The 24991-nt window shown below is 49.9% G+C and overlaps 1 protein-coding gene across 1 annotated transcript; it reads right to left on the reverse strand.

Annotated features, from left to right (window-relative positions):
• Nucleotides 1-6875: 6875 nt before the first annotated feature.
• LOC123041769 (3-hexulose-6-phosphate isomerase) lies at nt 6876-7753 on the reverse strand. Its single transcript, XM_044464331.1, has one exon. The coding sequence runs from the start codon at nt 7663-7665 to the stop codon at nt 7060-7062; it is 606 nt and encodes a 201-aa protein (XP_044320266.1). The 5' UTR covers nt 7666-7753; the 3' UTR covers nt 6876-7059.
• Between the last annotated feature and the right edge of the window lie 17238 nt (nt 7754-24991).

The following is a 24991-nucleotide window of genomic DNA, read 5'->3' on the forward strand; positions in this document are numbered from 1 at the left end:
ATCTGTACCTGCTCCCAGGCGTGAGTCCTATTCTTCTCCCCATCTTTGGTCTCCGCCGCCGCAAGGTACAGTGGTTGCGTTCTTTGACTCCACTGTTAATGAGGTGCTGGGCATGTCCAACGTTGGTGTGGTGATTCTCAACCACGAGGGGATTTGTGTGGCTGCGTGCTCTGAACCTGTAAGGGAAGTGTGTTCGCCGGAATTAGCTGAAGCAATGGCTATTCATCGCGTTGTCCGCTTGGTCCGCGAGGAGGGTTTTACCAATGTCTGTTTCAAGACCGATTGCCTCTCGGTGGTGCAGCGGTTGTCTTCTCCGTCTAGGGATCGCTCGGTGGTGGGCTCTGTCCTTGCGGATGTCAAGTCTCTGGCTAATGGCCTCTCATCTGTGGCCTTTCATCACGTCCGTCGGCATTGTAATGTTTTAGCTCATGTTTTAGCTAGATCAAGTTTGGGCTCTTCTGGCCCTTGTATCTTTCATTATGCTCCGGATTGTATCCGGGAGACTCTCTGTAACTTGGTTGCTTGATCAATAAAGGCCGACGTTCTCTCTCTCAAAAAAAGAAGAATGAATAAAACTACATGTCAACATGTATTTATTTACCGCCATGCGAATCAACTAAAACAATCCACCAATTCTACCCCCTCCCCCCTCCTTCAGGGCTCCTCCCCTATTTGCACCCTCCAACCGCTGCTCCTTCTCTTAATCTATATCATTCTAGCTTCCGAATTTCAAAATCTTGGAATGGCTCCGCCGCTACAAATCTTGCACTGGTGCTCCCATGACCGTGCAGTTACACAAGTGCAGTGTTGCACGCTTGCTTGAATTTTTCTTTGCAGTATTGCAAGTTCATTGGTTGTTGTCTACCACTATCAAATAGAAGTTCAATTAGAATACTTTATCTATAGGTATGATCCTTCCTGTACGACAAGTGCCCGATACTACAAATCAATCCGTTCATATGTTGTTCATCAACCCATCAGACGTTGCAAAGGAACTGCTCATACACCTATCGGGTGCACAACAATTTGATACATAGGATAATAGTTGCTAGACTAGAGTTAAAAGCAACTATATCTCTACTATTAAAGGAGGATCGAACGTCGTGATGGTTCAACCTGGTTCGCTCCCCCTCGCCTCTTTCAATCCCCCTCCTAGCGTACATGCAAAAAAGGGCCTCCTCGCTCGAAAGAAAAATAAAAAGAAAACCGCCCATGTACCCACATCATCCCACCTCCCAGGCTCCCACTCCCCTTCTAAAAGATCGAGGATGTCGCCTAGAGGGGGGGGGTGAATAGGCGCTTTAAAATAATTATGGTTTAGGCTTGAACAAATGCATAATAAACCTAAGGGTTAAATTGTCAAGCACAAAACCTAAAACAACTAGGCTCACCTATGTGCACCAACAACTTATGATAAGCAAGATAAACAACTATGTGATAGCAAGATATATAACAAGGAACACTACGGCTATCACAAGGTAAAGTGCATAAGTAAAGGGGCTCGGGTAAGAGATAACCGAGGCATGCGGAGACAACGATGTATTCTGAAGTTCACACCCTTGCGGATGCTAATCTCCGTTTGGAGCGGTGTGGAGGCACAATGCTCCCCAAGAAGCCACTAGGGCCACCGTAATCTCCTCACGCCCTCGCACAATGCAAGATGCCGTGATTCCACTAAGGGACCCTTGAGGGCGGTCACCGAACCTGTACAAATGGCGACCCTTGGGGGAGGTTACCGAACCTGTACACTTTGGCAACCCTTGGGGGCGGTCACCGATACCCGTCAAATTGCTCGGGGTGACCTCCACAACCTAATTGGAGACTCCGACGCTTGCCCAGAGCTTTACACCACAATGATTGAGCTACGAACACCACCAACCGTCTAGGGCACCAAGGCACCCAAGAGGAACAAGCTCAAGGGTACCAAGCACCCAAGAGTAATAAGCTTCTCAACTTGTAACTTCCACGTATCACGTGGAGAACTCAAACCGATGCACCAAATGCAATGGCAAGGGCACGCGGAGTGCCCAAATACTTCTCTCTCAAATCCCACCGAAGCAACTAATGCTAGGGAGGAAGATGAGAGGAAGAACAAGAAGGAGAACACCAAGAACTCCAAGATCTAGATCCAATGGGTTCCCCTCACATAGAGGAGAAAGTGATTGGTGGAAATGTGGATCTAGATCTCCTCTCTCTTTTCCCTCAAAAACTAGCAAGAATCCATGGAGGGATTGAGAGTTAGCAAGCTCGAAGAAGGTCAACAATGGGGGAAGAACATGAGCTCAAAGGATAAGGTTCATTGGGGAAGAAGACCCCCTTTTATAGGAGAGGAAAAATCCAACCATTATGTGCTCAGCCCGCACACGAGTGGTACTGCCGCTCCACGAGTGGTACTACCGCTCGGGCGGAAGAAGCAGGGAAAACGAGCAACAAAACATGAACCTTGGGGCGGTAGTACCGCATATAAGCGGTACTACCGCTCACCCCAGCGGTACTACCGCTCATGAGCGGTACTACCGCACCTACTGCCGCTACTACTGCCGCTGAACCCGACACGAGAAAACCACGTCTCGAGTCGAGGCGGTACCAGCGCGGAACGGAGCCGTACTACCACTTATGGCCATGGGCGGTACTACCGCTCTGGGATAGCGGTACTACCGCTTGTGGCGATAAGCGGTACTGCCGCTCCGGCCCAGCGGTACTACCGCTGGCGCCATCCTTATGCCACTACCACGAAAATAAAGTATACTCCAAGGAAAACCAGAACTGCCATAACTTCTTCATATGAGCTCGAATTGAGCAAACTCAAGCTTGTTGGATAGAGGCAGGGGAGGTATGCCTAACAAACAAAGGAGTGAAACCTCCAACACAGAAGAACCGGCATACCCTCTAACATCGAAAACATCATAGAAGATGCATGTGAACTCCATTTTTGATGAACTCGAGCTTATCATAAAAATGACCGTAAGCTCCAAATCTCACAAGGAGAAGAACCAAACAAGAACCAAAAATATGATGCAAGGATGCAATGGTTTGAGCTCTCTACGAATGATACAATCAAGCAACTCATCAAGAGCCCCCCTCGATAGTACGGTAATCGATCCTATAACCCGATCTCCCACAACTACCATGAGACCGGTAAAATAGAAAACCTATCAAGGGCAAACCTTTGCCTTGCACATGGTCCACTTGACCTAGATGATGACGATCTTGACTCCCTCAAGTTGGACCACCTTTCTTGATTGCATTGGCTCGATGAAGACTAGTTGATTGCTCCCCCATACTCCACTATGGGTGAGCCTCTCTTCCGCACATCTTCACAAGTCCATTGTCACCACAATGGACGACAAGCTTCAAGCATTTGATCTCTTCGTGATGCTTCACTTTGAACTTGCACACCACAACCTAACCCCACAAAGAACTCTCACGAAGATCATGTGTTAGTACACAAAGCGTAATTGACAATGCTTACCATACCATGGGATCGCTTGACCCCTCTTGGTACATCTTCTATGCTTTGTGTGTTGATCAACTTGATTCACTCTTTGACTTAGTCTTGATCAACCTTGAATCTTTCCAACTCTATTCATTTGGATGATGTCTTGAAGGTAAACATGAATGATCACACACTCTTCTTCTTCAAGACATGCTTGCTATAAGCACAACACTCATATGACCAATCTTTGGATAATTCCTTAATAGCACCTTGGTCATCACAAACTCTCCTTGAAACCAATAAATGGACTCCAAGAAAAGCCTATGGACAAACCCTTCAAATATAACTCAAGGCGACCATTAGTCCATAGAGATTGTCATCAATTACCAAAACCAAACATGGGGCATCGCATGTTCTTTCACCTTCCCCCAATTCCATCCCTCTTGGTCTCGTGGGGTTCTATCGCCGCCGTTGACCTCCTCCTGCGGGACGGCGACGAGCAGGAGCGGCGCGTCTACGACATCAATGAATGACGTCCCAGGTAACACGATCTCCTTGTCCTTGCTCCATCTCATCTTCTCCCCATACCCATGTTCTCCTCTCCCATGCCAAGGGACGAGTGGCAACGGACAACAAGAGTCGACTGGTGGCGCAAAGACGGCGGGACACCGGATGGTGGCGCAATCCCATCTTTTTCCCGTAGCCCCTACTACCGCAACCCCATGCCTCCTCTCCTATGGCAGGTGCTCGCGAGTAGTGACGGATAGAGGAAGACCGGTTGGTGACGCCAGTGGCGAAGCCACGTTATTGTTGTGTAGTCAGGCCACTACACAGGATTTTGGCAAGTCAAAGACCCTTTCTTAGGCGTAGCTCACAGTTAAGTAAACCAATTGTGGAAATTGACTGCTTGTCATCTATTTTGTGTCAAATTTGGCAAGTCTAAAGAGAAAAAAGCAAGTCCTAATTAATTTCCCAGATCAGCAGATCCTCAAATCACGGGATGTTTCCTTCAACTTCTCTCCTTTCACCTTCGTGTGTATATGCTGCAAACGGAGCACTGATGATGCCTGCCGCCGGGAATCACCAACGTGAGCGCGTCCACCTTGACTGCTCCGCGGTACTGCACCTCCAACTGATAGATATACGAGGTTCTTCATATTGTTGCCTTGATTTTTTTAAGGCAAAAGGGGAACTATGCGGTTTGGCACTGCCATTGCAAAGATCCTTTTACTGTAGTAGCTTCAGTATTGCCGCCTCATTTTCTGCTAAATGTGTAAATTCAGTTAGAATTGAGAATACATGAGTTGTTTTTTTAAGAAAAAAGTTGAAAGATCTTTGTTACTTGGCCTTCAAAATATTTGAGAAAAAATATCTTAGTTTAATATGTATTAACTAATACACGACACTTATAGTAATCTTCTAATTTGAGGACAATTGTAGAAGTTTGCTTGGTGAAGGTCTTGGATCACTCAGCATCACAGACTCAAAGAGCTCGACGAGCTTTAAAAGCGACCCGATTCATCTTTGAGGCACATAAGATCTGTAAGGGTAATTTCTTAGTTTTCATATGATCGTTGTGCAGAGGCTAGGAGCACTATCTCTTTCATTATCTGGAAAAAGGTACATATTCTTCCATATCTTTTTATGTTGTCATGTAGCTTTGGGTGTTCCCAGTTGATTTCTACTTTGTTAGATGATCGTAAGTGATATTAAGCTACTAGATGTAGGGTTTGATAGTGCCTTTTGGCCAGTGTTGTAGGTAAATCACAAGATCTGTATTGCTTCATTTAATTAAAACTGAGCAGGCCTATGTCCTGTTCACATCGGTGAGTTGCTTTGCACAATTTATTTTATTGAACTATATGAAGTTTGCAACTCGGGCTATTTGATTCCTTGTTATTGTTCTAGGAATGGACAACGATACATTAATACATTTGTTTTCATAATGCAATAAATCATATGTCCTAGAAACTAGAAATATTTTGCCTTTGTCACAGCCTGTATTTTTTTTTTCAGGTTATGCTAGCTAGCATATGTTGGAACAAAAAAAATGTGAATCGGTTTCAATCGTGCAGACATAGCGTATGCTTGATCAACTCACTTTTCTCCAGAGATAGGTATGCCTTTAACAATACAAATTTGATCTTAAATTGTATTAATAAAGTTTCTTACTGTTCTTATTAACTTTGCAAGAAGATATGTTGTGTGAAGCAAATAAGTTCATTAGAAGAAAAGTAATATCCATTGCGAAATAGTAGGGACTGAGTTCTTCCAGCTCATAATTCTGTGTTCAGCGTAGTTAACTAACATAGTAATTTCCCTTGCTTTCTGAATGTAGTTAACGAACAGCAGGGACACTGCCATCTAGGAATATATGACCAAAACAAATCGGTGGTATAATCCCTTAGCTTGTTGTACTTCTCCCTGGGAAAGGCTTTCCTATATGTCGAAGTATGTGTAGCTAGCATGATTGGTGTGATTCGAATCTTGACAGCAGATCTGCAAATTGGACATGTTATATATTTCCCATTATTTGCAAGGTCAAACTTATACTATGCAAATCTTGTTTGAAGAATGGTTGTGGCATAAAACATGTAATATGCTTGCTTTTCAGAAACCAAATGTATGCTAACCTTAAGTTTACACTAGAGGGTACATATATACATAGCAAAGAAGATCATGATGTTGGTTCCAAGTATATTGTTGTTATCTGCGGGCGACCAAAAAATGATGATGCAGTTACACCGGCCATTAGACGTGTCTCGCTATAATTGGGTATGCTAACTAGGGAACACTATATAATTCTGTTAGACATTGTTCTTTGAGTCTTCTATTTGTGTACAAAGAGATGGCAAAGCTAAGGGCAAGCCAAAGGAAGTAGACAACACCTTGTATTCTTGTGGGGGAGGGGAATGTCACCATGGACTCGGTCATGCTTCATTAACACTGACGAGCATGACGATTGTTCGAGAAAGGAAGTAGTTGAAAACAGAATGTGGGGAGTGTGAGGTCTATGATTTAATTTAATTTCATTGCAAATATCAGTGGAGTGTCATGAAGAAATGAAGAGTGTGGCTTGAAGTGCAAAGGTAATTATTCCACATGTCGAGTAAATCTAAATTATTGACCCATAACAACAGATGGATATATGTATCTAGCCCTACCCATACTCTTTATGACCTAATTGATGGGGGTGAGCATCGATGTGACATGCCATCTGGTGTTCACCTCATACAGGCGGAGGCTCCACAACCCCGACCTGCTATAAGAGGCGACGATAACGGGTGGATGGTGGTAAGCAACAGTGACAAGAGGAGATGATGTCGAAGGGAGGTCAACATGATGAAATGGGCATTGGCAATAGCATGTAAGGAAGAAGACGGCAAGCATATATAGGATGTAAAGGGAAGTGCCAGTGCGTGACTCGAGGACGTGACAACGGATTCATCACATCTGCAGAAAGAAGTGGTTCGGTGTGCGCACATAGAGAAAAAGATATATGTTTGTTCCGTGGCAACGCACGGGCACTCAGCTAGTATTATACAAACTCATGAAGACTCAAAAGCATCGGTTGGTCACAATCTTTCACAATTTTTTTCAATAAGAAAAGCTGTAGCATCGGACTACTCCAAGTTTGTGTGGCGGGCCCTCATTTGGGCCGGGCTTTGGCCCAGAACACCCGCGAGCTCGAGCACCACCATCTCGAACAGCACAAACATGGCCCCCTCGTACAGGCTCCCCATCGGCAGCTTCGCCTGCGCCGCCGCGCCATCCTCGTCGTCAGCCATGGTCTGCGCGGGGAGGTGGGCCACCACGTCGGCTTGGCGCCCAGGGAAATCTCCCTCCGGCCTCGCTGTGAGCAGCACGACGCGCGCGCCGGCGCCTCGCGCCACGCCGCAGATGGCGTCGACGGTGGAGAACGCGCCCGGTCCCGCGGAGGCGACGAGGAGGTCTCCCGATAAGGCGGGCGGCGCCGTGACGTCGCCGACGCAGTGCGCTGGGAGGCCGAGGTGCGCCAGGCGCATGCAGAGGGCGCGCATCATGAGGCCCTCGCGCCCGACGCCGTGCACGAACACGCGGCCTCCCCGGGAGGACGCGGCGGCGAGCTCAGAGACTAGGACGGCGCGCGCCGGTGGGTGCGCGGATGGCGCGGCGAAGACGGCCGCGATCTGAGCGCATATGGCGGAGGCGTCGGCCGGCGCCGGGGAGGCGGCATCGCGGCCGCTCATCGTACAAGACTACAAGTTTATCTTATCCGCGGCTCTGGTGGAGTGGTGGACTCCTTTGGTCAACGGCCTCAGCCCTTTGGATGCGGTTGATGGGGTATCGTCACAAACTTCGGCCGCGCTTGGCATGGGGTATTTTTATACATCTGTATTTATTTTTTCTCAAATACATACTCGAAAGTGCATCTGTATTTATTTTACAGGTGTATAATACCGGCCACACTTGATTTTGAGCTAGAAAGAAAAAACGACCGACGGACTTACCGGAACACCCGCATACCTAGCTAGCCAACAAACTCCAGCCGCTCCTTCTCGCGCCGTCTTCCAGCGGCTCTCCTCCGCCGGCGACCTTTTAGTCGTTGGTGGTGAGGGGGTCGTCGGGTCCCGCGAGTGTGGATCGTTTTAGCTTTAGTTTTTAGGGTCAAAGAAGCTTAGGGTTTTGGACCGTTCGACGTCTTGGCTTCGGTGGCGGCGCGCAGCGATGCTGAATAAAGAAGCTTCGGATTCTTCTCCGGTGAGGCGATCGTCTCTATTGTCGGTGAAGGATCTGGGAACCAACCTGTTTAAGCGGGGACGTTGTGGCGGCGGCGGCATTCGTGTGGTGGAAGTGTCCTCAGGCTCCACTGTTGCGACGACATCTGCTCCAACGTCGGCGCGAAGCTTGGAAGGTAGTCGAGGAGCGGATGCAGACTGTGGTCTGCATCGACGACATCTGGAATAAGGAACGTGTGTTGGGCTCGTGGTTCATGGATGGCAGGTATGGTTTCCTCCTCCGACGTCTTAGTCATGTGGCGGTGCTAGATCTGGAGTTCGATGTCGTGTCCGGAGTGTTGCCCCGGCCTGATTCGTTCAACGGTAATGGTTTCGTCTATGGCGAGCCACCTGGAGGTTCGCAAAGTCGCATATCAGCGACGGAGTCGCGTCGAGCTCGGGTGAGAAGGTGACCCGTCATTTTTCTTTCGGCGGCTGCTATGGTGGTGCCGGAGGCAGGTGAAGGACATTGGTGTCAAGCTCAGAGACGTTCTGTCGTCTTTTCAGTTTTACCATATCGGTCTTTATGTGACATGTATTTTAATATTTATTATATAAATGAGACACATATTATCATAAAAAAAACCGACCGGCGTAGGTTTGTACATTTTACAGGCGTATTGCACCATGAAATGCCAATCCAATTAGGGCCTTCAGGGGTACTCTAGTATGGCTTCATTCGACCACAATTTCTTTTTGACGGAAAAAAACTCAAACATTCTCTGACTAGCAAATTGCACGTTCGTTGCAATGGGTGATACATTATTTAAATATTCAAAAATTGGAACTCATATATGTAATTTTCAAAATTGGAACACATATATGTAATTTTCAAAAAAGAAAAATGTATGCATACTGCCGGATATCGGGTTCCGGCAAAACCCTTAAGGTTCGAACTCTGGGGTGCGCACGAAGATCTTCTCACTACCGAAACACGCCCAGAACCTCGCCGCGATTCTAAGCTAAAACGATGAACAACACAAGAGACACAAGGTTTATACTGGTTCGGGCCACCGTTGTGGTGTAATACCCTAATCCAGTGTGTGGTGTGATGGATTGCCTCTTGGGCTGATGATGAACAGTACATAGAAAGAACAGTCTCGCGAGGAGATGTGTTCTTGTGGTGGTGTGCTTGGAGAGGAGTCGATCCGTCTCTGTTGGCTCTCGATGAGATGCCTTCTACTGTGGTGGCTAGCCCTATTTATAGAGACCCCAGTCCTCTTTCCAAATATTGAGCGGAAAGGGAGCCAACAACGGTCATTTTGAAAGGGGACAACTAGTACAAGCTATCCTGACTAAAGGTGGTCTTCGACTGCCAAAGGCACTGGCGATGATGCCGTCTTGGGCTCCATGGTTACCTCCGTCCTGCCGTCCTGCTGGTCTTGGTCTCGTTGCACTGATAGGAAACCTTTGCCTGATTCCTCGGTACTCCGCGCCTGCGCTTACCCCCTTTGCACCAAAGAGGAAGCGAGGACACTGCGCGGGCTGGCGCCCGCCTGATCTTGATCGTCATGGCTTGCATCACGAGCACCTCGCGAGGTACCCCTCGCCTTGATCTCTCCGCCTCCTCGCGAGCCTGCCTGGTGAGGCCGCCCCTGACGAGGCCTTGTGTCGTCCGCCCCGCGGGGCTTGGCCCCTCGCGAGGGTCTTGAACTTGGGTTGATGAAGGCGGGCCGTACTAGGCCACAGCTAAGCCACGTAGCAGGCCGCAGGCAGGCAAGTCTGGGGACTCCCGTTCCCAGAACGCCGACAGTAGCCCCCGGGCACAAGGCGTGCTCGGACTTGGCTTAGCAGCGAAGCCAAAGGGCAAGTGCGGAGCGCCGTGGGCCCCAACAGCTTGTGGCCTTGGTTGACGTGTGGCGGTTGATTGGATGTGGGCGTCTCCGCTTCCCCACGCTGCCTCGCAACTGCCCAATTTGACGAGTCCCTGCTGCATGCAAAAAGAGTCACCATTACATGTGATCGTGGAGGCCGATGGTTGGCCTCCCTTGGGCTATAAGTACGGAGAGACGAGAGCCCCCGTTGTCCATCTCTTCTTGCTCCGCCTGCTCCTTCTCCCTTGCTCCACCTCCATTCTCGACGCCAATGGCACCGATCCGTAGGTTCTCAGCCAAAGAGAAAGGAAAGGCTCCCGGGAGGGGCCTGACCCACTCCCGCTGAAGAAGCGGCCGGTCCCGCGCCGCTGCGACGAGGTTGCGAGGCCGGAGATGACGAGGCCTTGGTGCGAGATCCCACCTCCTGGGTTTTCGCTACCCCTATACGCCCGGACCGAGGGCCCTGGAGAAGAAGACAACGAGCGATGCCGCCCGCGCCGCAGGCCAGGTCAATGAGCCATGGTGGCGCGCGCCGTCGCTCCTGGAGTCCACGCCACGGACTCCTCTCGCGAGCTCGTGCTCCACGCTGCTACGTCTTGAGCTTGCGTTGGTTTTCCTTGAAGAGGAAAGGGTGATGCAGCAATAGTAGCACAAGTATTTCCCTTAGTTTTTGAGAACCAAGGTATCAATCTAGTAAGAGGCTCCTCAAAAGTCCCACAGACCTAAACAAACAAACAAAGAAATCGCAACCAACGCAATAAAGGGGTTGTCAATCCCTTCACAGCCACTTGCGAAAGTGAGATCTGATAGAGATAGTATGATAAGATAAATATATTTTTGGTATTTTATAATATAGATTGGAAAAGTAAAGATGCAAATAAAAGTAGATTGAAAGCTTATATGATAAAAGATAGACCCGGGGGCCATAGGTTTCACTAGTGGCTTCTCTCAAGATAGTATAAGTATTACGGTGGGTGAACAAATTACTGTCGAGCAATTGATAGAAAAACGAATAATTATGAGACTATCTAGGCATGATCATGTATATAGGCATCACGTCCGCAACAAGTAGACCGACTCCTGCCTGCATCTACTACTATTACTCCACACAATGACCGCTATCCAGCATGCATCTACAGTATTAAGTTCATAAGAACAGAGTAACGCATTAAGAAAGATGACATGATGTAGAGGGATAAAACTCATGCAATATGATATAAACCCCACCTTTTTATCCTCGATGGCAACAATACAATACATGCCTTGCAACCCCTATTGTCACTGGGTAAGGACACCGCAAGATTTGAACCCAAAGCTAAGCACTTCTCCCATTGCAAGAAAGATCAATCTAGTAGGCCAAACCAAACTGATAATTCGAAGAGACTTGCAAAGATAACTCAATCATACATAAAATAATTCAGAGGAGATTCAAATATTTCTCATAGATAAACTTGATCATAAACCCACAATTCATCGGATCTCGACAAACACACCGCAAAAAGAGTTACATCGAATAGATCTCCACAAGAGAGGGGGAGAACATGGTATTGAGATCCAAAAAGAGAGAAGAAGCCATCTAGCTAATAACTATGGACCCGAAGGTCGGTGGTAAACTACTCACAACTCATCGGAGGGGCTATGGTGTTGATGTAGAAGCCCTCCATGGTCGATTCCCCCTCCGGGGGAGCGCCGGTGAAGGCTCCAAGATGGGATCTCGCGGATACAGAAGGTTACGGCGGTAAAAATTGTTTTTCGTTGGCTCCCTGGATGTTTTCGGGGTACGCGGGTATATATAGGAGGAAGAAGTAGGTCGGTGGCTTGCCGAGGGGCCCACAAGATAGGGGGCGCGCCCTGTAGGGGTGGGCGCGCCCTCCACCCTCGTGGTCGCCTCGGCTGCTTCTTGGCTTGCACTCTAAGTCCTCTGGATCACATTTTTTCCAAAAATCACGCTCCCGAAGGTTTCATTCCGTTTGGACTCCATTTGATATTCCTTTTCTTCGAAATACTGAAATAGGCAAAAAAACCCAGCAATACGGGTTGGGCCTCCGGTTAGTAGGTTAGTCCCAAAAATGATATAAATGTGTAAAGTAAAGCCCATAAACATCCACAAAGGGTAATATAATAGCATGGAACAATAAAAAATTATAGATATGTTGGAGACGTATCAAGCATCCCCAAGCTTAATTCCTGCTCGTCCTCGAGTAGGTAAATGATAAAAACAGAATTTTTGATGTGGAATGCTACCTAGCATAATTCTCAATGTAATTTTCTTTATTGTGGCATGAATGTTCAGATACAAATGATTCAAAATAAAAGTTCATATTGACAAAAGAAATAGTAATACTTCAAGCATACCAATCAAAGCAATCATGTCTTCTCAAAATAACATGGCTAAAGAAAGTTATCCCTACAAAATCATATAGTCTGGCTGTTGCTCTATGTTCATCACACAAAGTATTTAATCAGGCACAACCCCGATGACAAGCCAAGCAATTGTTTCATACTTTAGTAATCTCAAACTTTTTCAACTTTCACGTAATACATGAGCGTGAGCCATGGACATAGCACTATATGTGGATAGAATGGTGGTTGCGGAGAAGACAAAAAGGAGAAGATAGTCTCACATCAACTAGGCGTATCAACGGGCTATGGAGATGCCCATTAATAGATATCAATGTGAGTGAGTAGGGATTGCCATGCAACGGATGCACTAGAGCTATAAATGTATGAAAGCTCAACAAAAGAAACTAAGTGGGTGTGCATCCAACTCGCTTGCTCACGAAGACCTAGGGCATTTTGAGGAAGCCCATCATTGGAATATACAAGCCAAGTTCTATAATGAAAAATTCCCACTAGTATATGAAAGTGACAACATAGGAGACTCTCTATCATGAAGATCATGGTGCTACTTTGAAGCACAAGTGTTGTAAAAAGATAGTAGCATTGTCCCTTCTCTCTTTTTCTCTCATTTTTTCATTTTTTTTCTTTTCAATCTTTTTTTCTTTTCAATCTTTTTTTCTTTTTTTCCTTTTTTTTTCTTCTGGCCTTTCTCTCTTTTTTTCTTCTTTTGGCCTTTCTCCCCCTTTTTTTTTCTTTTTTTGTAAAGTCCGAAGTCTCATCCCGACTTGTGGGGGAATCATAGTCTCCATCATCCTTTCCTCACTAGGACAATGCTCTAATAATGAAGATCATCACACTTTTATGTACTTACAACTCAAGATTACAACTCAATACTTAGAACAAGATATGACTCTATATGAATGCCTCCGGCGGTGTATCGGGATATGCAATGAATCAAGAGTGACATGTATGAAAATTATGAAGGTGGCACTGCCACAAATACGATGTCAACTACATGATCATGCAAAGAGCAATATGACAATGATGATGCGTGTCATATAAATGGAACGGTGGAAAGTTGCATGGCAATATATCTCAGAATGGCTATGGAAATGCCATAATAGGTAGGTATGGTGGCTGTTTTGAGGAAGGTATATGGTGGGTGTATGGTACCGGCGAAAGTTACGCGGCACAAGAGAGGCTAGCAATGGTGGAAGGGTGAGAGTGCGTATAATCCATGGACTCAACATTAGTCAAAAGAACTCATATACTTATTGCAAAAATCTACAAGTCATCAAAAACAAAGTATTGCACGCATGCTCCTAGGGGGGTAGATTGGTAGGAAAACACCACCGCTTGTCCCCAACCGCCACTCATAAGGAAGACAATCAATAAATAAAATTGTGCTCCAACTTCATCACACAGCGGTTCACCATACGTGCATGCTACGAGAATCACAAACTTCAACGCAAGCATTATTTAAATTCATAATCACCCAACTAGCATGAATTTAATATCAGTACCTCTATATCTCAAAACTTATCAAGTATCAAATTGATGATAGCATCCAATTCACTTCCTATGATAGTTTTTATTATACCCAACTTGGATGCCTACCATTCTAGGACCAATTTTATAACCATAGCAAATACCATGCTGTTCTAAGAGACTCTCAAAATAATATAAGTGAAGCATGAGAGACTAGCAATTTATACAAAATTAAGCCACCGCCGTGCTCTAAAAGATATAAGTGAAGTACTAGAGCAAAAACTATCAAGCTCAAAAGATATAAGTCAAGCACATAGAGTATTCTAATAAGTTTCAATCAAGTGGGCTTCTCCCAAAAGGTGTGTATAGCAAGGATGATTGCGGAAAACTAAAAAGAAAATACTAATATCATACACGACGCTCCAAGCAAAACACATATCATGTGGTGAATAAAAATATAGCTCCAAGTAAAGTTACTGATAAACGAAGACGAAAGAGGGGATGCCTTCCAGGGGCATCCCCAAGCTTAGGATTTTGGCTATTCTTGAATATCTTGGGGTTCCATGGGCATCCCCAAGCTTAGGCTCTTTCCACTCCTTATTCCACAGTCCATCTAATCTTTACCCAAAACTTGAAAACTTCACAACACAAAACTCAACAGGAAATCTCATAAGCTCCGTTAGTGAAAGAAAGCAAAACCACCACATAAGGTACTGTAATGAACTCATTCTTTATTTATATTGGTATTAAACCTACTGTATTTCAAGTTCTCTATGGTTCATACCACTTAATACTAGCCATAGATGCATTAAAATAAGTAAACAACACACGAAAAACCGAATCTATCAAAAACAGAACAGTCTGTAGCAATCTGTAACTAACGCAAACTTCTGGAACTCTAAAACTCCTACCAAAATAGGAAGTCCTGGACAAATTGTCTATTGATCTACAGCAAAAAGAACCAACACAAAAGCACGTTTCTGTGATTTATAACAAAACTAATTTCGTGCGCGCAAAGTTTCTGTTTTTCAGCAGAATCAAATTAACTATCACCATAGGTTATCCTATAGGTTCTACTTGGCACAAACACTAATTAAAACATAAAACACATCTAAATAGAAGGTAGATGCAAAATTTATTACTAAACATAAACAAAAACAAAAAAACACAAATAAAATTGGGTTGCCTCCCAACTAGCGCTATCATTTAACGCCCCTAGCTAGGCATAAAAGCGAAGATAGATCTAAGTAGTGCCATCTTTGGCACTCAATTCCTCAATTGAGCACTTATAATTTTTAGGGGGTTCTCCCTTTTTAGCAATGATTAAACATTTAGGCAAGAAATCAAGAAATTCATTTGTAGCAAAAGGTTCCTTAATGATAGAGAGACAATTGGGATGAACACTTATTGATTTGAGATCCGCATTCCCCTTACTAGAAGATTCACCCTTATTTTTAGGAACATAAATAAATTTGGCAGTTTTTGTAGGAGGATTTGGAGTGTTTTTCACGGAAGAAAATGCCGACCCTAAGTTGGTAATGATATCCTCAAGTTTACCGATTCTTGCAGAGTCTAGATCTATTTTTTCATTAACTATAGGTTCTTTCTATTTAAAAAATTTCAAAGTAACTCCAACCCTAGATCCATATTGGGTAATGTGATTCTGAATCTTTTTATCCAAATTTTCAATCAACTCAACAGTGGCAATTTTATTTTCATAATCTCAAGCCGTTGCATCACATGTTCTAAAGTTAAAACAGTTCCATTAACCAAAAGAGGTGGTGGGCCAAACAAATCTAACATAGCATTATAAGCATCAAACGTATGGCTACTCACGAAATCCCCTCCGGTAACGGTATGAAGAACGCTTCTATTCCAAGGAGTAATGCCTACATAAAAATTGTGAAGAAGTACGGAAGTGGAAAGCTTCCTAGTAGATTTATTTTGAGCATTGCAAATTCTATGCCAAGCATCTTTTTAAATTATCTCCCTCCCATTGCTTAAAATTAAGAATTTCATGTTCGGGAGTGATAACAAGGATAGGAGGACTAGCCATAATGACAAGGTAAACGATCTAACACACGAGCAACAGAAAAGGGCAAGCGGAAGAGAGAGAAGAGGTTGGGAAAGAGAGGGCGAATAAAACGGTAAGGGTGAAGTGGGGGAGAGGAAAATGAGAGGCAAATGGCAAATAATGTAAATGCGAGGGAGATGAGTTTGTGATGGGTACTTGGTATGTCTTGACTTGAGCGAAGACCTCCCCGGCAACGGCGCCAGAAATCCTTCTTGCTACGTCTTGAGCTGGCGTTGGTTTTCCTTGAAGAGGAAACAGTGATGCAACAATAGTAGCATAAGTATTTCCCTCATTTTTTGAGAACCAAGGTATCAATCCAGTAGGGAGGCTCCTCAAAAGTCCCGCACACCTACACAAACAAACAAAGAACTCGCAACCAACGCAATAAAGGGGTTGTCAATCCCTTCACAGCCACTTGCGAAAGTGAGATCTGATAGAGATAGTATGATAAGATAAATATATTTTTGGTATTTTATAATATAGATTGGAAAAGTAAAGATGCAAATAAAAGTAGATTGAAAGCTTATATGATAAAAGATAGACCCGGGGGCCATAGGTTTCACTAGTGGCTTCTCTCAAGATAGCATAGGTATTATGGTGGGTGAACAAATTACTGTCGAGCAATTGATAGAAAAGCGAATAATTATGAGACTATCTAGGCATGATGATGTATATAGGCATCACGTCCGCAAAAAGTAGACCGACTTCTGCCTGCATCTACTACTATTACTCCACACATCGACCGCTATCCGGTATGCATCTAGAGTATTAAGTTCATAAGAACAGAGTAACACATTAAGAAAGATGACATGATGTAGAGGGATAAACTCATGTAATATGATATAAACCACACCTTTTATCCTCGATAGCAACAATACAATACGTGCCTTGCAACCCCTATTGTCACTGGGTAAGGACACCGCAAGATTGAACCCAAAGCTAAGCACTTCTCCCATTGCAAGAAAGATCAATCTAGTAGGCCAAACCAAACTGATAATTCGAAGAGACTTGCAAAGATAACTCAATCATACATAAAAGAATTCAGAGGAGATTCAAATATTTATCATAGATAAACTTGATCATAAACCCACAATTCATCGGATCTCGACAAACACACTGCAAAAAGAGTTACATCGAATAGATCTCTACAAGATAGGGGGAGAACATGGTATTGAGATCCAAAAAGAGAGAAGAAGCCATATAGCTAATAACTATGGACCCTAAGGTCGGTGGTAAACTATTCACAACTCATCGAAGGGGCTATGGTGTTGATGTAGAAGCCCTCCATGGTCGATTCCTCCTCCGGCGGAGCACCGGCGAAGGCTCCAAGATGGGATCTCGCGGATACAGAAGGTTACGGTGGTGGAAATTGTTTTTTGTTGGCTCCCTGGATGTTTTTGGGGTACATGGGTATATATAGGAGGAAGAAGTAGGTCGGTGGCCGCCCAAGGGGCCCACGAGATGGGGGGCGCCCTGTAGGGGTGGGCGCGCCCTTCACCCTCGTGGCCGCCTCGGCTGCTTCTTGGCTTGCACTCCAAGTCCTCTGGATCACGTTTGTTCCAAAAATCACGCTCCCGAAGGTTTCATTCCGTTTGGACTCCGTTTGATATTCCTTTTCTTCGAAATACTGAAATAGGCAAAAAAAAACAGCAATACGGGCTGGGCCTCCAGTTAGTAGGTTAGTCCCAAAAATGATATAAATGTGTAAAGTAAAGCCCATAAACATCCAAAAAGGGTAATATAATAGCATGGAACAATCAAAAATTATAGATACGTTGGAGACGTATCACACGCCGCGATGCCTCGAAGCACCTGGATCCGCTTCCCTCCATTCTTCGCCTTTGAGATGCCACTGAGGGGGCCTCTCGAGCTTTGGCTGCAGCACACCGACTGCGGTGCTCCGGCGACCGGAGCGGAGATTTAAGTCATTGCTCCGGGCAAGGTCTTCATGACCCGAGGCTGGGGCGAGGTCGCCCGGGTCTGCTGAACAGGGGGTGCCCTCGTGATTCATTTCGAATATGATGGTGCCTCCTTGATGCTCTTCAAGGTCTTCGATGCAGAAGGCCGCCGGCTGGAGTGCTGCCGCAGGGAAGGCAGTCGAGACATCGTCGTGGTAGGGGCTAGGCCTGCCACCCACTTCCCCAACGGCTCCTCTGGCAGCAATGGTGATGCTTGGGAGACCGGCGACTCTCCCGAGCTCTTCGCGACTCCGGAGACGAGCGACGATAGCTAAGTGCTCCCGAGCTCGCGTCGTGCCTGGAGCAAGGCAGCCGCATCAGGCCGCAGGCGCAGCTGATCTGGATGGGGTTGGCGCCGGCCTCCCGTGGCCCACTGTTTATGATGGCGTCGGCCATGGAGGCGCGTGTAGTTAGGGCTCCTTAGGATTCACGTCTTTTGTTCCCTGCGAGGAATCAAGAAAACACCCGTAGGGGCATGTAAAGGGTCTGTGATGTCTTTTCTTGATATTATCCTTATTATGAAGCGGTGCGAATGCTTGTCCTGTCCCGGCTTGGTTCCCCCTTTCTAACCTCGCGACGACTTGGTGCTCTACGCTGACAGGTCTCGGTCCCAGGCAGGCTTCAGCCGTCACTGGTATGCCAGGTTGCGGTGCCGTGGTCAAAGCCAGGAGGTGAGCGGCCCGAGGTCCAGTAAGAGCCCCTGAGGCGCGATGCTCAGGAGGTCCCCTTTAGTGCACAAGCAGCCGTTGAAAGGTGAGAAAGGAAGGCAATGTTGCCATCACAGAGCCGCATTAGGTGGAGATTCTGCGTCGCATCAATTAGCTACTCCAGGTGCGAAAATTATCTCGGAAACATGGAGTCGTTCCTTCGCGTTGCGCCAGACTTGTACGTCAGCAGCTGGGATGTACCTGGGTTAGGCCTCCGCGAGCTTCCCCTCTCTCCTCCACACTCCTCTTCGTGCTCTACGTCCTCAGGTCCCAGCCCTCGAGCGAGCTCAGCCGCCGCTGGTATGCCAGGTCGCGATGCCGTGGACAAGGCCAGGGGGTGAGGGCTAGAGAGCTAGCTAGTAAGAGCTCCTGAGTCACGATGCTTAGGAGCCCCCCTTTTAACGTGCAAGTGGATCGCGCGGGAAAGAGAGAGAGAGAGCTCGTGATGCCACCCGCTTTAGACCTCAGGGGGTTCCTATAAACCAACGTGAGAAGAGCAGGGGTTGCCATTATGATTGCCGGCCGGCCATTGGTTGCTCCGAGAGAGTGGTGAGGGCACTGAGGGCCTGGTGAGGTGACGCTTGCGGGGCTGCCGCGGGCCAGAGCTCGGCACTCAGATTAGTCGACGTTGCAGGGACGGACCCATGCGCAAGCGCCGTGCCAGAGCGAGCGGCTCCAAAGGTAGGTGTCAATCGAGCAGGCAATAATCACAGGCGGGTTAGGCATGAAGGGAAAATCAACTTGGATAAATGCGGAAAGGATACATGCCACTGGGTCAGGCCCGAGCGGCTTGGGGATGATGCAGCCCAAGGGGCGCCCCCAGCAAGGTAAACTAAAGACATGAGCAAAAGGGATACATGCCGCAGGGATGGACCCACGCGACCTGGGAATGATGCAGTCCTAAGGACGCTCCCAGCTGAAATGAACTCGAAAGATGTCAACTGGTACCATTGTAGAGGGGGTGTTGGAGTAGCTGAAGGTGCACAGTGAAGAGGCCGATCCTAACGAGCCGCCGGAGCCCTGAGCCTCGGGAGGCTCTGGGGGTCCGGGCGATTCCTCGAGGATCATCTCCATCTCCGCTAGGACCGCGTGATGCCTGGCCTCCTGAGCCGCCAGAATGCTCTGCAGGTGGCACTGGTGAGTAGCAGCTGCATTTGGCAGGCCAAAAGGCATGCAAACATAGCTGTGTGGCGGACCCTCGCAACATCCCACGCGCGAAGGCTAGAGGCGCTCCTGAGACATGGCTCGGTTGAGCCCTGGGAAGTCGATGCAGATGTGCAGCCCACCATCCTCGCCTGGATGGGGAGCTACGCCAGGCAAATGGCGATCGCCGCGTATGGCTCTTGATTCCTGAAGCTCCTGAGTGGCCTTGGTGATGAACTCCTGAGGGTTGGGCCTTTCTTGCCCCATGCCTTCCTGAGGGAAATGTGCTGCGAAGCATGCCTCCAAGTGGTGCCCGAGCGCCTCCCTTGTGATCTTGGCAAAGTCTGAGGCCCTCCAGAAGAGAGCCCCCGAGCCCTGCCCGAGGAGGGCACCGGGCGCGCCTTCCTATGCGATGGAAGGAGGCGCCCCTTGCATGGGCGCAGATCCTGACTCGACTCCTCCTGAGATGCCAACCTCCTGAGGCCTTGAGCTAGGCGATGTCTTCTTCTTCTTGGGAACTGCCTTAGGAGGGTTCTCGCCCTTGTTGTCTGGGTCCTCGATCGATGCAGCTTGGAAGGTGTGCTTGAGGGAGCACACCGCATCCCTCTCTTCGCAGGGGACTGTGATGATTCCACCACTTCCTGGCATCTTGAGGACATTGTAGCAATGGTGGGTCACCGCCATGAACTTGGCCAGGGCCGGATACCCAAGGATGGCATTGTATGGCAGGTGAATGTGGGCGACGTCAAAGTCTATGAGCTCGGTGTGGTAGTTGTTGCGTTGTCCGAAGGAGACAGGGAGGCGGACCAGCCCTATCGGGGTGGTGGAACCATCAGTAACTCCTGAGAAAGGCTTGGTAGGCTGAAGTTGATCATATGGCACTTGAAGATTGTTGAACATCTCGACGGACAGAACGTTGAGCCCTGCGCCGTCGTCGATGAGGGTCCTGGTAACTTGCACGTTGCTGATGATCAGGGAACAAAGCATTGGGAGGATGCCAGCTGTAGCCACACACTTGAGTTGATCTGCTGAGCTGAAAGTGATGGCGCACTTGGACTACCTGAGCGGGCGTGTGGCCTCGAGCTTGGGGAGGACTGCATTCACCTCGCGAGCAAACTGCTTGAAGATGCGCTGAGAGGCTGGGGCCTGGGCACTGCCCAAGATGCAAGCGATGGCACGTGGTTCCTAGAAGCCCCCAGCCCTCTCGTTCTGGTGGTGGTCATCATTCCTTCTTGGCGGTGGCGGCAGAGGAGGAAGTCTTGCGTTGCCCTACGGGCGATCCTCACGAGGCTGATCCCTCCAGGCTCCCTTCGAGGCTGGTCCTGCCAGCGATCCTCGCGAGGTTGGTAACACCACTCCTGGAGAGGGCCTCGGTCATCCCATCGTCCTCTGCCTCTTCCTCCTCCTCGGTCGTAGCCCCGGTCGTTGCGCTCGGGGTGTCGACTGATGCGCCCTTCTCAAACAGCCCTGAGCTCCGGCTGGTCCCTGCCGCGCTTCGTGTCTGGCTCTGCTGTGAGCACGGCCGCTCCTTTTGCGCTTCATGTCCTTGGCCTTGGCTTTCTTCTCTTCCGGGTCAGCAGCTGGAAGCTCGAGAAGGAAGAGGCACCCCTCCTCAGCTCTTGCGAACTTGGTCGCCAGGTTGAACAGCTCGAGAGATGTGCATAGATCCTCGTGGATGGCGAGCTCCTCCTTCATCTTGACATCACGAACGCCATCAGAAAATGCTGAGATGATGGCCTTGTCCGTCACCTTGGGGATCTTGAGGCGAGCGCTGTTGAAACACTGGATGTACATCTGCAGGGTCTCTCCAGGTTACTGCTTCATGCGGCGCAGGTCACCCACGGCCGGAGGGCGGTCGCGAGTGCCTTGGAAGTTAGCGATGAAACGACTGCGCATCTCGTCCCAAGAGGAGATCGAGCCGGGAGGCAGGTTCAGGAGCCAGGTGTGGGCACCATCCTTGAGCGCCATGGGAAACCAGTTCGCCATGACCTTTTCGTCTCCGTTGGCCGCCTCGATGCCCAGCTCGTAGAGCTGCAGGAACTCTACAAGGTCGGCAGTACCGTCGTAGCGGGGAGGCAGGTCTCGTGTCAAAACCGGCAGATCTCGGGTAGGGGGTCCCGATCTGTGCGTCTAAGGCTAATGGTAATAGGAGGCAAGGGACACAATGTTTTACCCAGGTTTGGGCCCTCTCGATGGAGGTAAAACCCTACTTCCTACTTTGTCGGGGGGATGAACCCAGGGCAGGCAACAGAACACGGATCTATTTCAAAAATAGCGGGGCCCGCATCGCCCCGCAAACCGGTGTGCGCCAGTACAAGTCGCTCGACCCGGCAAGGCGCGCAACCCGGCCAAGACCCTCGACTCGGCAAGGTACGTCAACCCGGCCGCTGCGGCTGGCGCAAGGCAACTCAACCCGGCGCAACCTTGGCTTCCCCAGTAAGCCAACCCACCTGTGGCGTCCATGGCAACCCAGCCACGGGTCAGCTCCCGGCCCATCCAGGCCGTACGATGGGACGAGACCTCAATCACTGATGACCAAGACTACAGTGCCCCCGCCCATGCCCGTGGTCAGCCAGAGCATGGCAACAGTGCCCCTTACCTACCCGCTGACCAGGGCTGGCACGACAACAGTGTCCCCGCCCTTACCGCTGACGACATCAAGCGGAGGCCTGACAAAGAACACTGTGCGCGACTCGACCCGGCCACGCCATGACGATCGACAAGACGGCGCACAGTCCCCTAGGCATGCGGGGCCCGCACCTAGGGGAAACCAGCAAACCACAAGCCCCCAAACAGGACTCAGCCCGGCACCCCGGACGCCGACAATACGGACCCACCGACTCGGCATATTACCATTGTAACCCTAGGTGGGTTGGTCTATAAAACCCCCCAGGAGTCCACGCCTACAGGGGCAAGCGAGATAGAAGCAGACAAGATCGCAAGATATTCAACAGAGACATACGACACACACGGCATGCAAAGCCACACGAGATAGAGCAAGCAAGATAGGACTAGCCACTACATAGCAACACCAACGAGAAGGAGCAGCCGGAGCCTTGGCCAGCCTCCTTCCTCCTCCGAACAGCTCCAGGAGCGACATTGTACTATCAACCATCCAACTAAACTCGGCAGGACTAGGGGTGTTATCTCTTCGGAGAGCCCCGAACCTGGGTATGTTCGGCGTCCCGCGCCCGCGCATATCAACCTCGCCTCCGAAACCCACCGGCGCCCTCGAGCCTCCTCCTCTCTTTAGCCATCCCTTGGCATCTGCCGTGCACCCACCACGACAGTTGGCGCCCACCAAGGGGCGGTTCGAGGAGTTGGCCGAAAGCATGCTTCGGACGGGCCCCCTCCTACTCCGACGAGTCCGTCGCTCTGTCGGACGACGTCATCGGCGCGCTCGCCGCCTCCTTCAACGCGCCGCGCGTCTCCGACGCGCTTGCGGCCTACGAGTACCCTAGCGGGGTGCTCAGCTACTCTGACTCCCCTCTTTCTCTCAGCGGCGGATTCACTGCCGAGGCGATGGATGCCCACGTAGAGGTCTTCGTCACCGGCGATGGCGCCTCTTCCTCGTCGAGCAAGGAGAGAAGAGCCGCCGAAGCCACGACCGCCACGGCACGGACGGAGCCGTCCGACCCGCTGTGCGCCGCGATGCAGAGCCTCCGCATTCCCATCGGCACCGATGTCGACGCCACCAACGTTGCTGAAGCCCGAACCCAGCTCGAGGACAAGCGCCAGCAGATGTTGGACCTGTCCGAGACGCTGGCTGCCACCAGACGCCGCCTAGACGCTGCTTAGATGGAGCACGACGCCGCCCACAGATTCACGCCCGCCACGGCCGAGCCAAGCCGGGCCGCTGATACTCGCGCCCGGGGAGGAGCGATCGGCCGGGCCTTCGGTGCCGGCCGGACCGTCTACGAGACCCCAGTCAAGAACATGCGCGCTGCGGAGGCAGCCGCAGTCGGCCTCGACCAACTCGTGGGCGAGGATCTCAGGGAGTGCATCGGGCGGATGCGCGAGCTCCTCCACACCGCCAACACCCAGCAGGATCGCCTCAACCAGCTCGCCAAGCCGGCGGGGTCCGGCTCCGCCCGCCTTGGCAGACCCGGTGAACTCCTGCACAGGGCCTCTTTGCCGCCCGGCGAGGTGCACTCCGGCCAGGGCCGGACTCGGCGCAACCCGGCCGGCACTGCTGCCGACGCTCTGGGCAACGAGCCCGCCCCAAAGACCCAGCGCGGACCCGGCCAGCCTGGCCGGCGTCTGGCTCCAGCCGACCCGGCCCCTTGGGGCCTGGCCGCCAGTCGACTCGGCCCGCGCGGCATCGACGACGCCGACGCGCGCCACCGCCTCGATCAGCTCGCTCGCTCCATGGAGGTGGAGGAGAGCGGCGCTATCGGGCCGGCGTGTTTCGGCCCACGCATCCGGGAGGAGCCCTTCCCCAAGGAGTTCGTGCTTCCCCGCGACACCCCCAAGTACAATGAGACCGTGAAGCCAGAAGACTGGCTCACCGACTACACCACGGCCATTGGCATCACCGGTGCCAATCCTCGTCTCGCCATGCGCTACGCACCCCTCATGCTCCAAGGATCGGCTCACACATGGTTGAACAGCCTGCCGATGGGTAGCATCAATGCATGGGTCGATTTTGAGGAAGCATTGTCCGCAACTTCACAGGGACGTACAAGCGACCCGGTCGCCCCAGTCAGCTCGCCATGTGCATGCAGGGGCCGACGGAGACCGGTCGCAAGTACCTTGCACGCTGGACCGAGCTCCGGAACAGCTGTGAGGGTGTCCATGAAGTCCAGGCAATCCAATACTTCGTCAGCGGGTGCCGAGACGGCACCCTCCTCAAGCACAAGCTTCTACACTCCGAGCCGACCACCATGGCCGCGCTCATGGTGACGGCGGACAAGTACGCCAACGCCGACTCCGCCATGAAGATCCAAGTGGCGCTGGACGAGGCTGGCAAGGCGAAGCCGGTCCCTCCACAGAAGCCGGCCAGCGAAGGCAGCCGGCAGCAGCACCACCAGAACAACAAGCGCAAGGCTGAGCAGCCGGCGCAACGTCATGACAACCAACTCGTCACGGCCGCCGAGCCCGCGGCGGACCCGGTAGTGAAACGCCGGCAGACCGGCAAGATGGCATGGCAACCCGCCATGAGCTTTGAAGAGATGCTCGATGCCCCATGCGAGCACCATAGCGGCGCAAGACCCTCCACGCACATGCTTCGACAGTGCGCCATCACCAAGCACATCATGAGGGGCGACGTCCCGC

Source organism: Triticum aestivum, chromosome 2B, assembly GCF_018294505.1.
Source record: "Triticum aestivum cultivar Chinese Spring chromosome 2B, IWGSC CS RefSeq v2.1, whole genome shotgun sequence".
NCBI lineage: Eukaryota > Viridiplantae > Streptophyta > Magnoliopsida > Poales > Poaceae > Triticum > Triticum aestivum.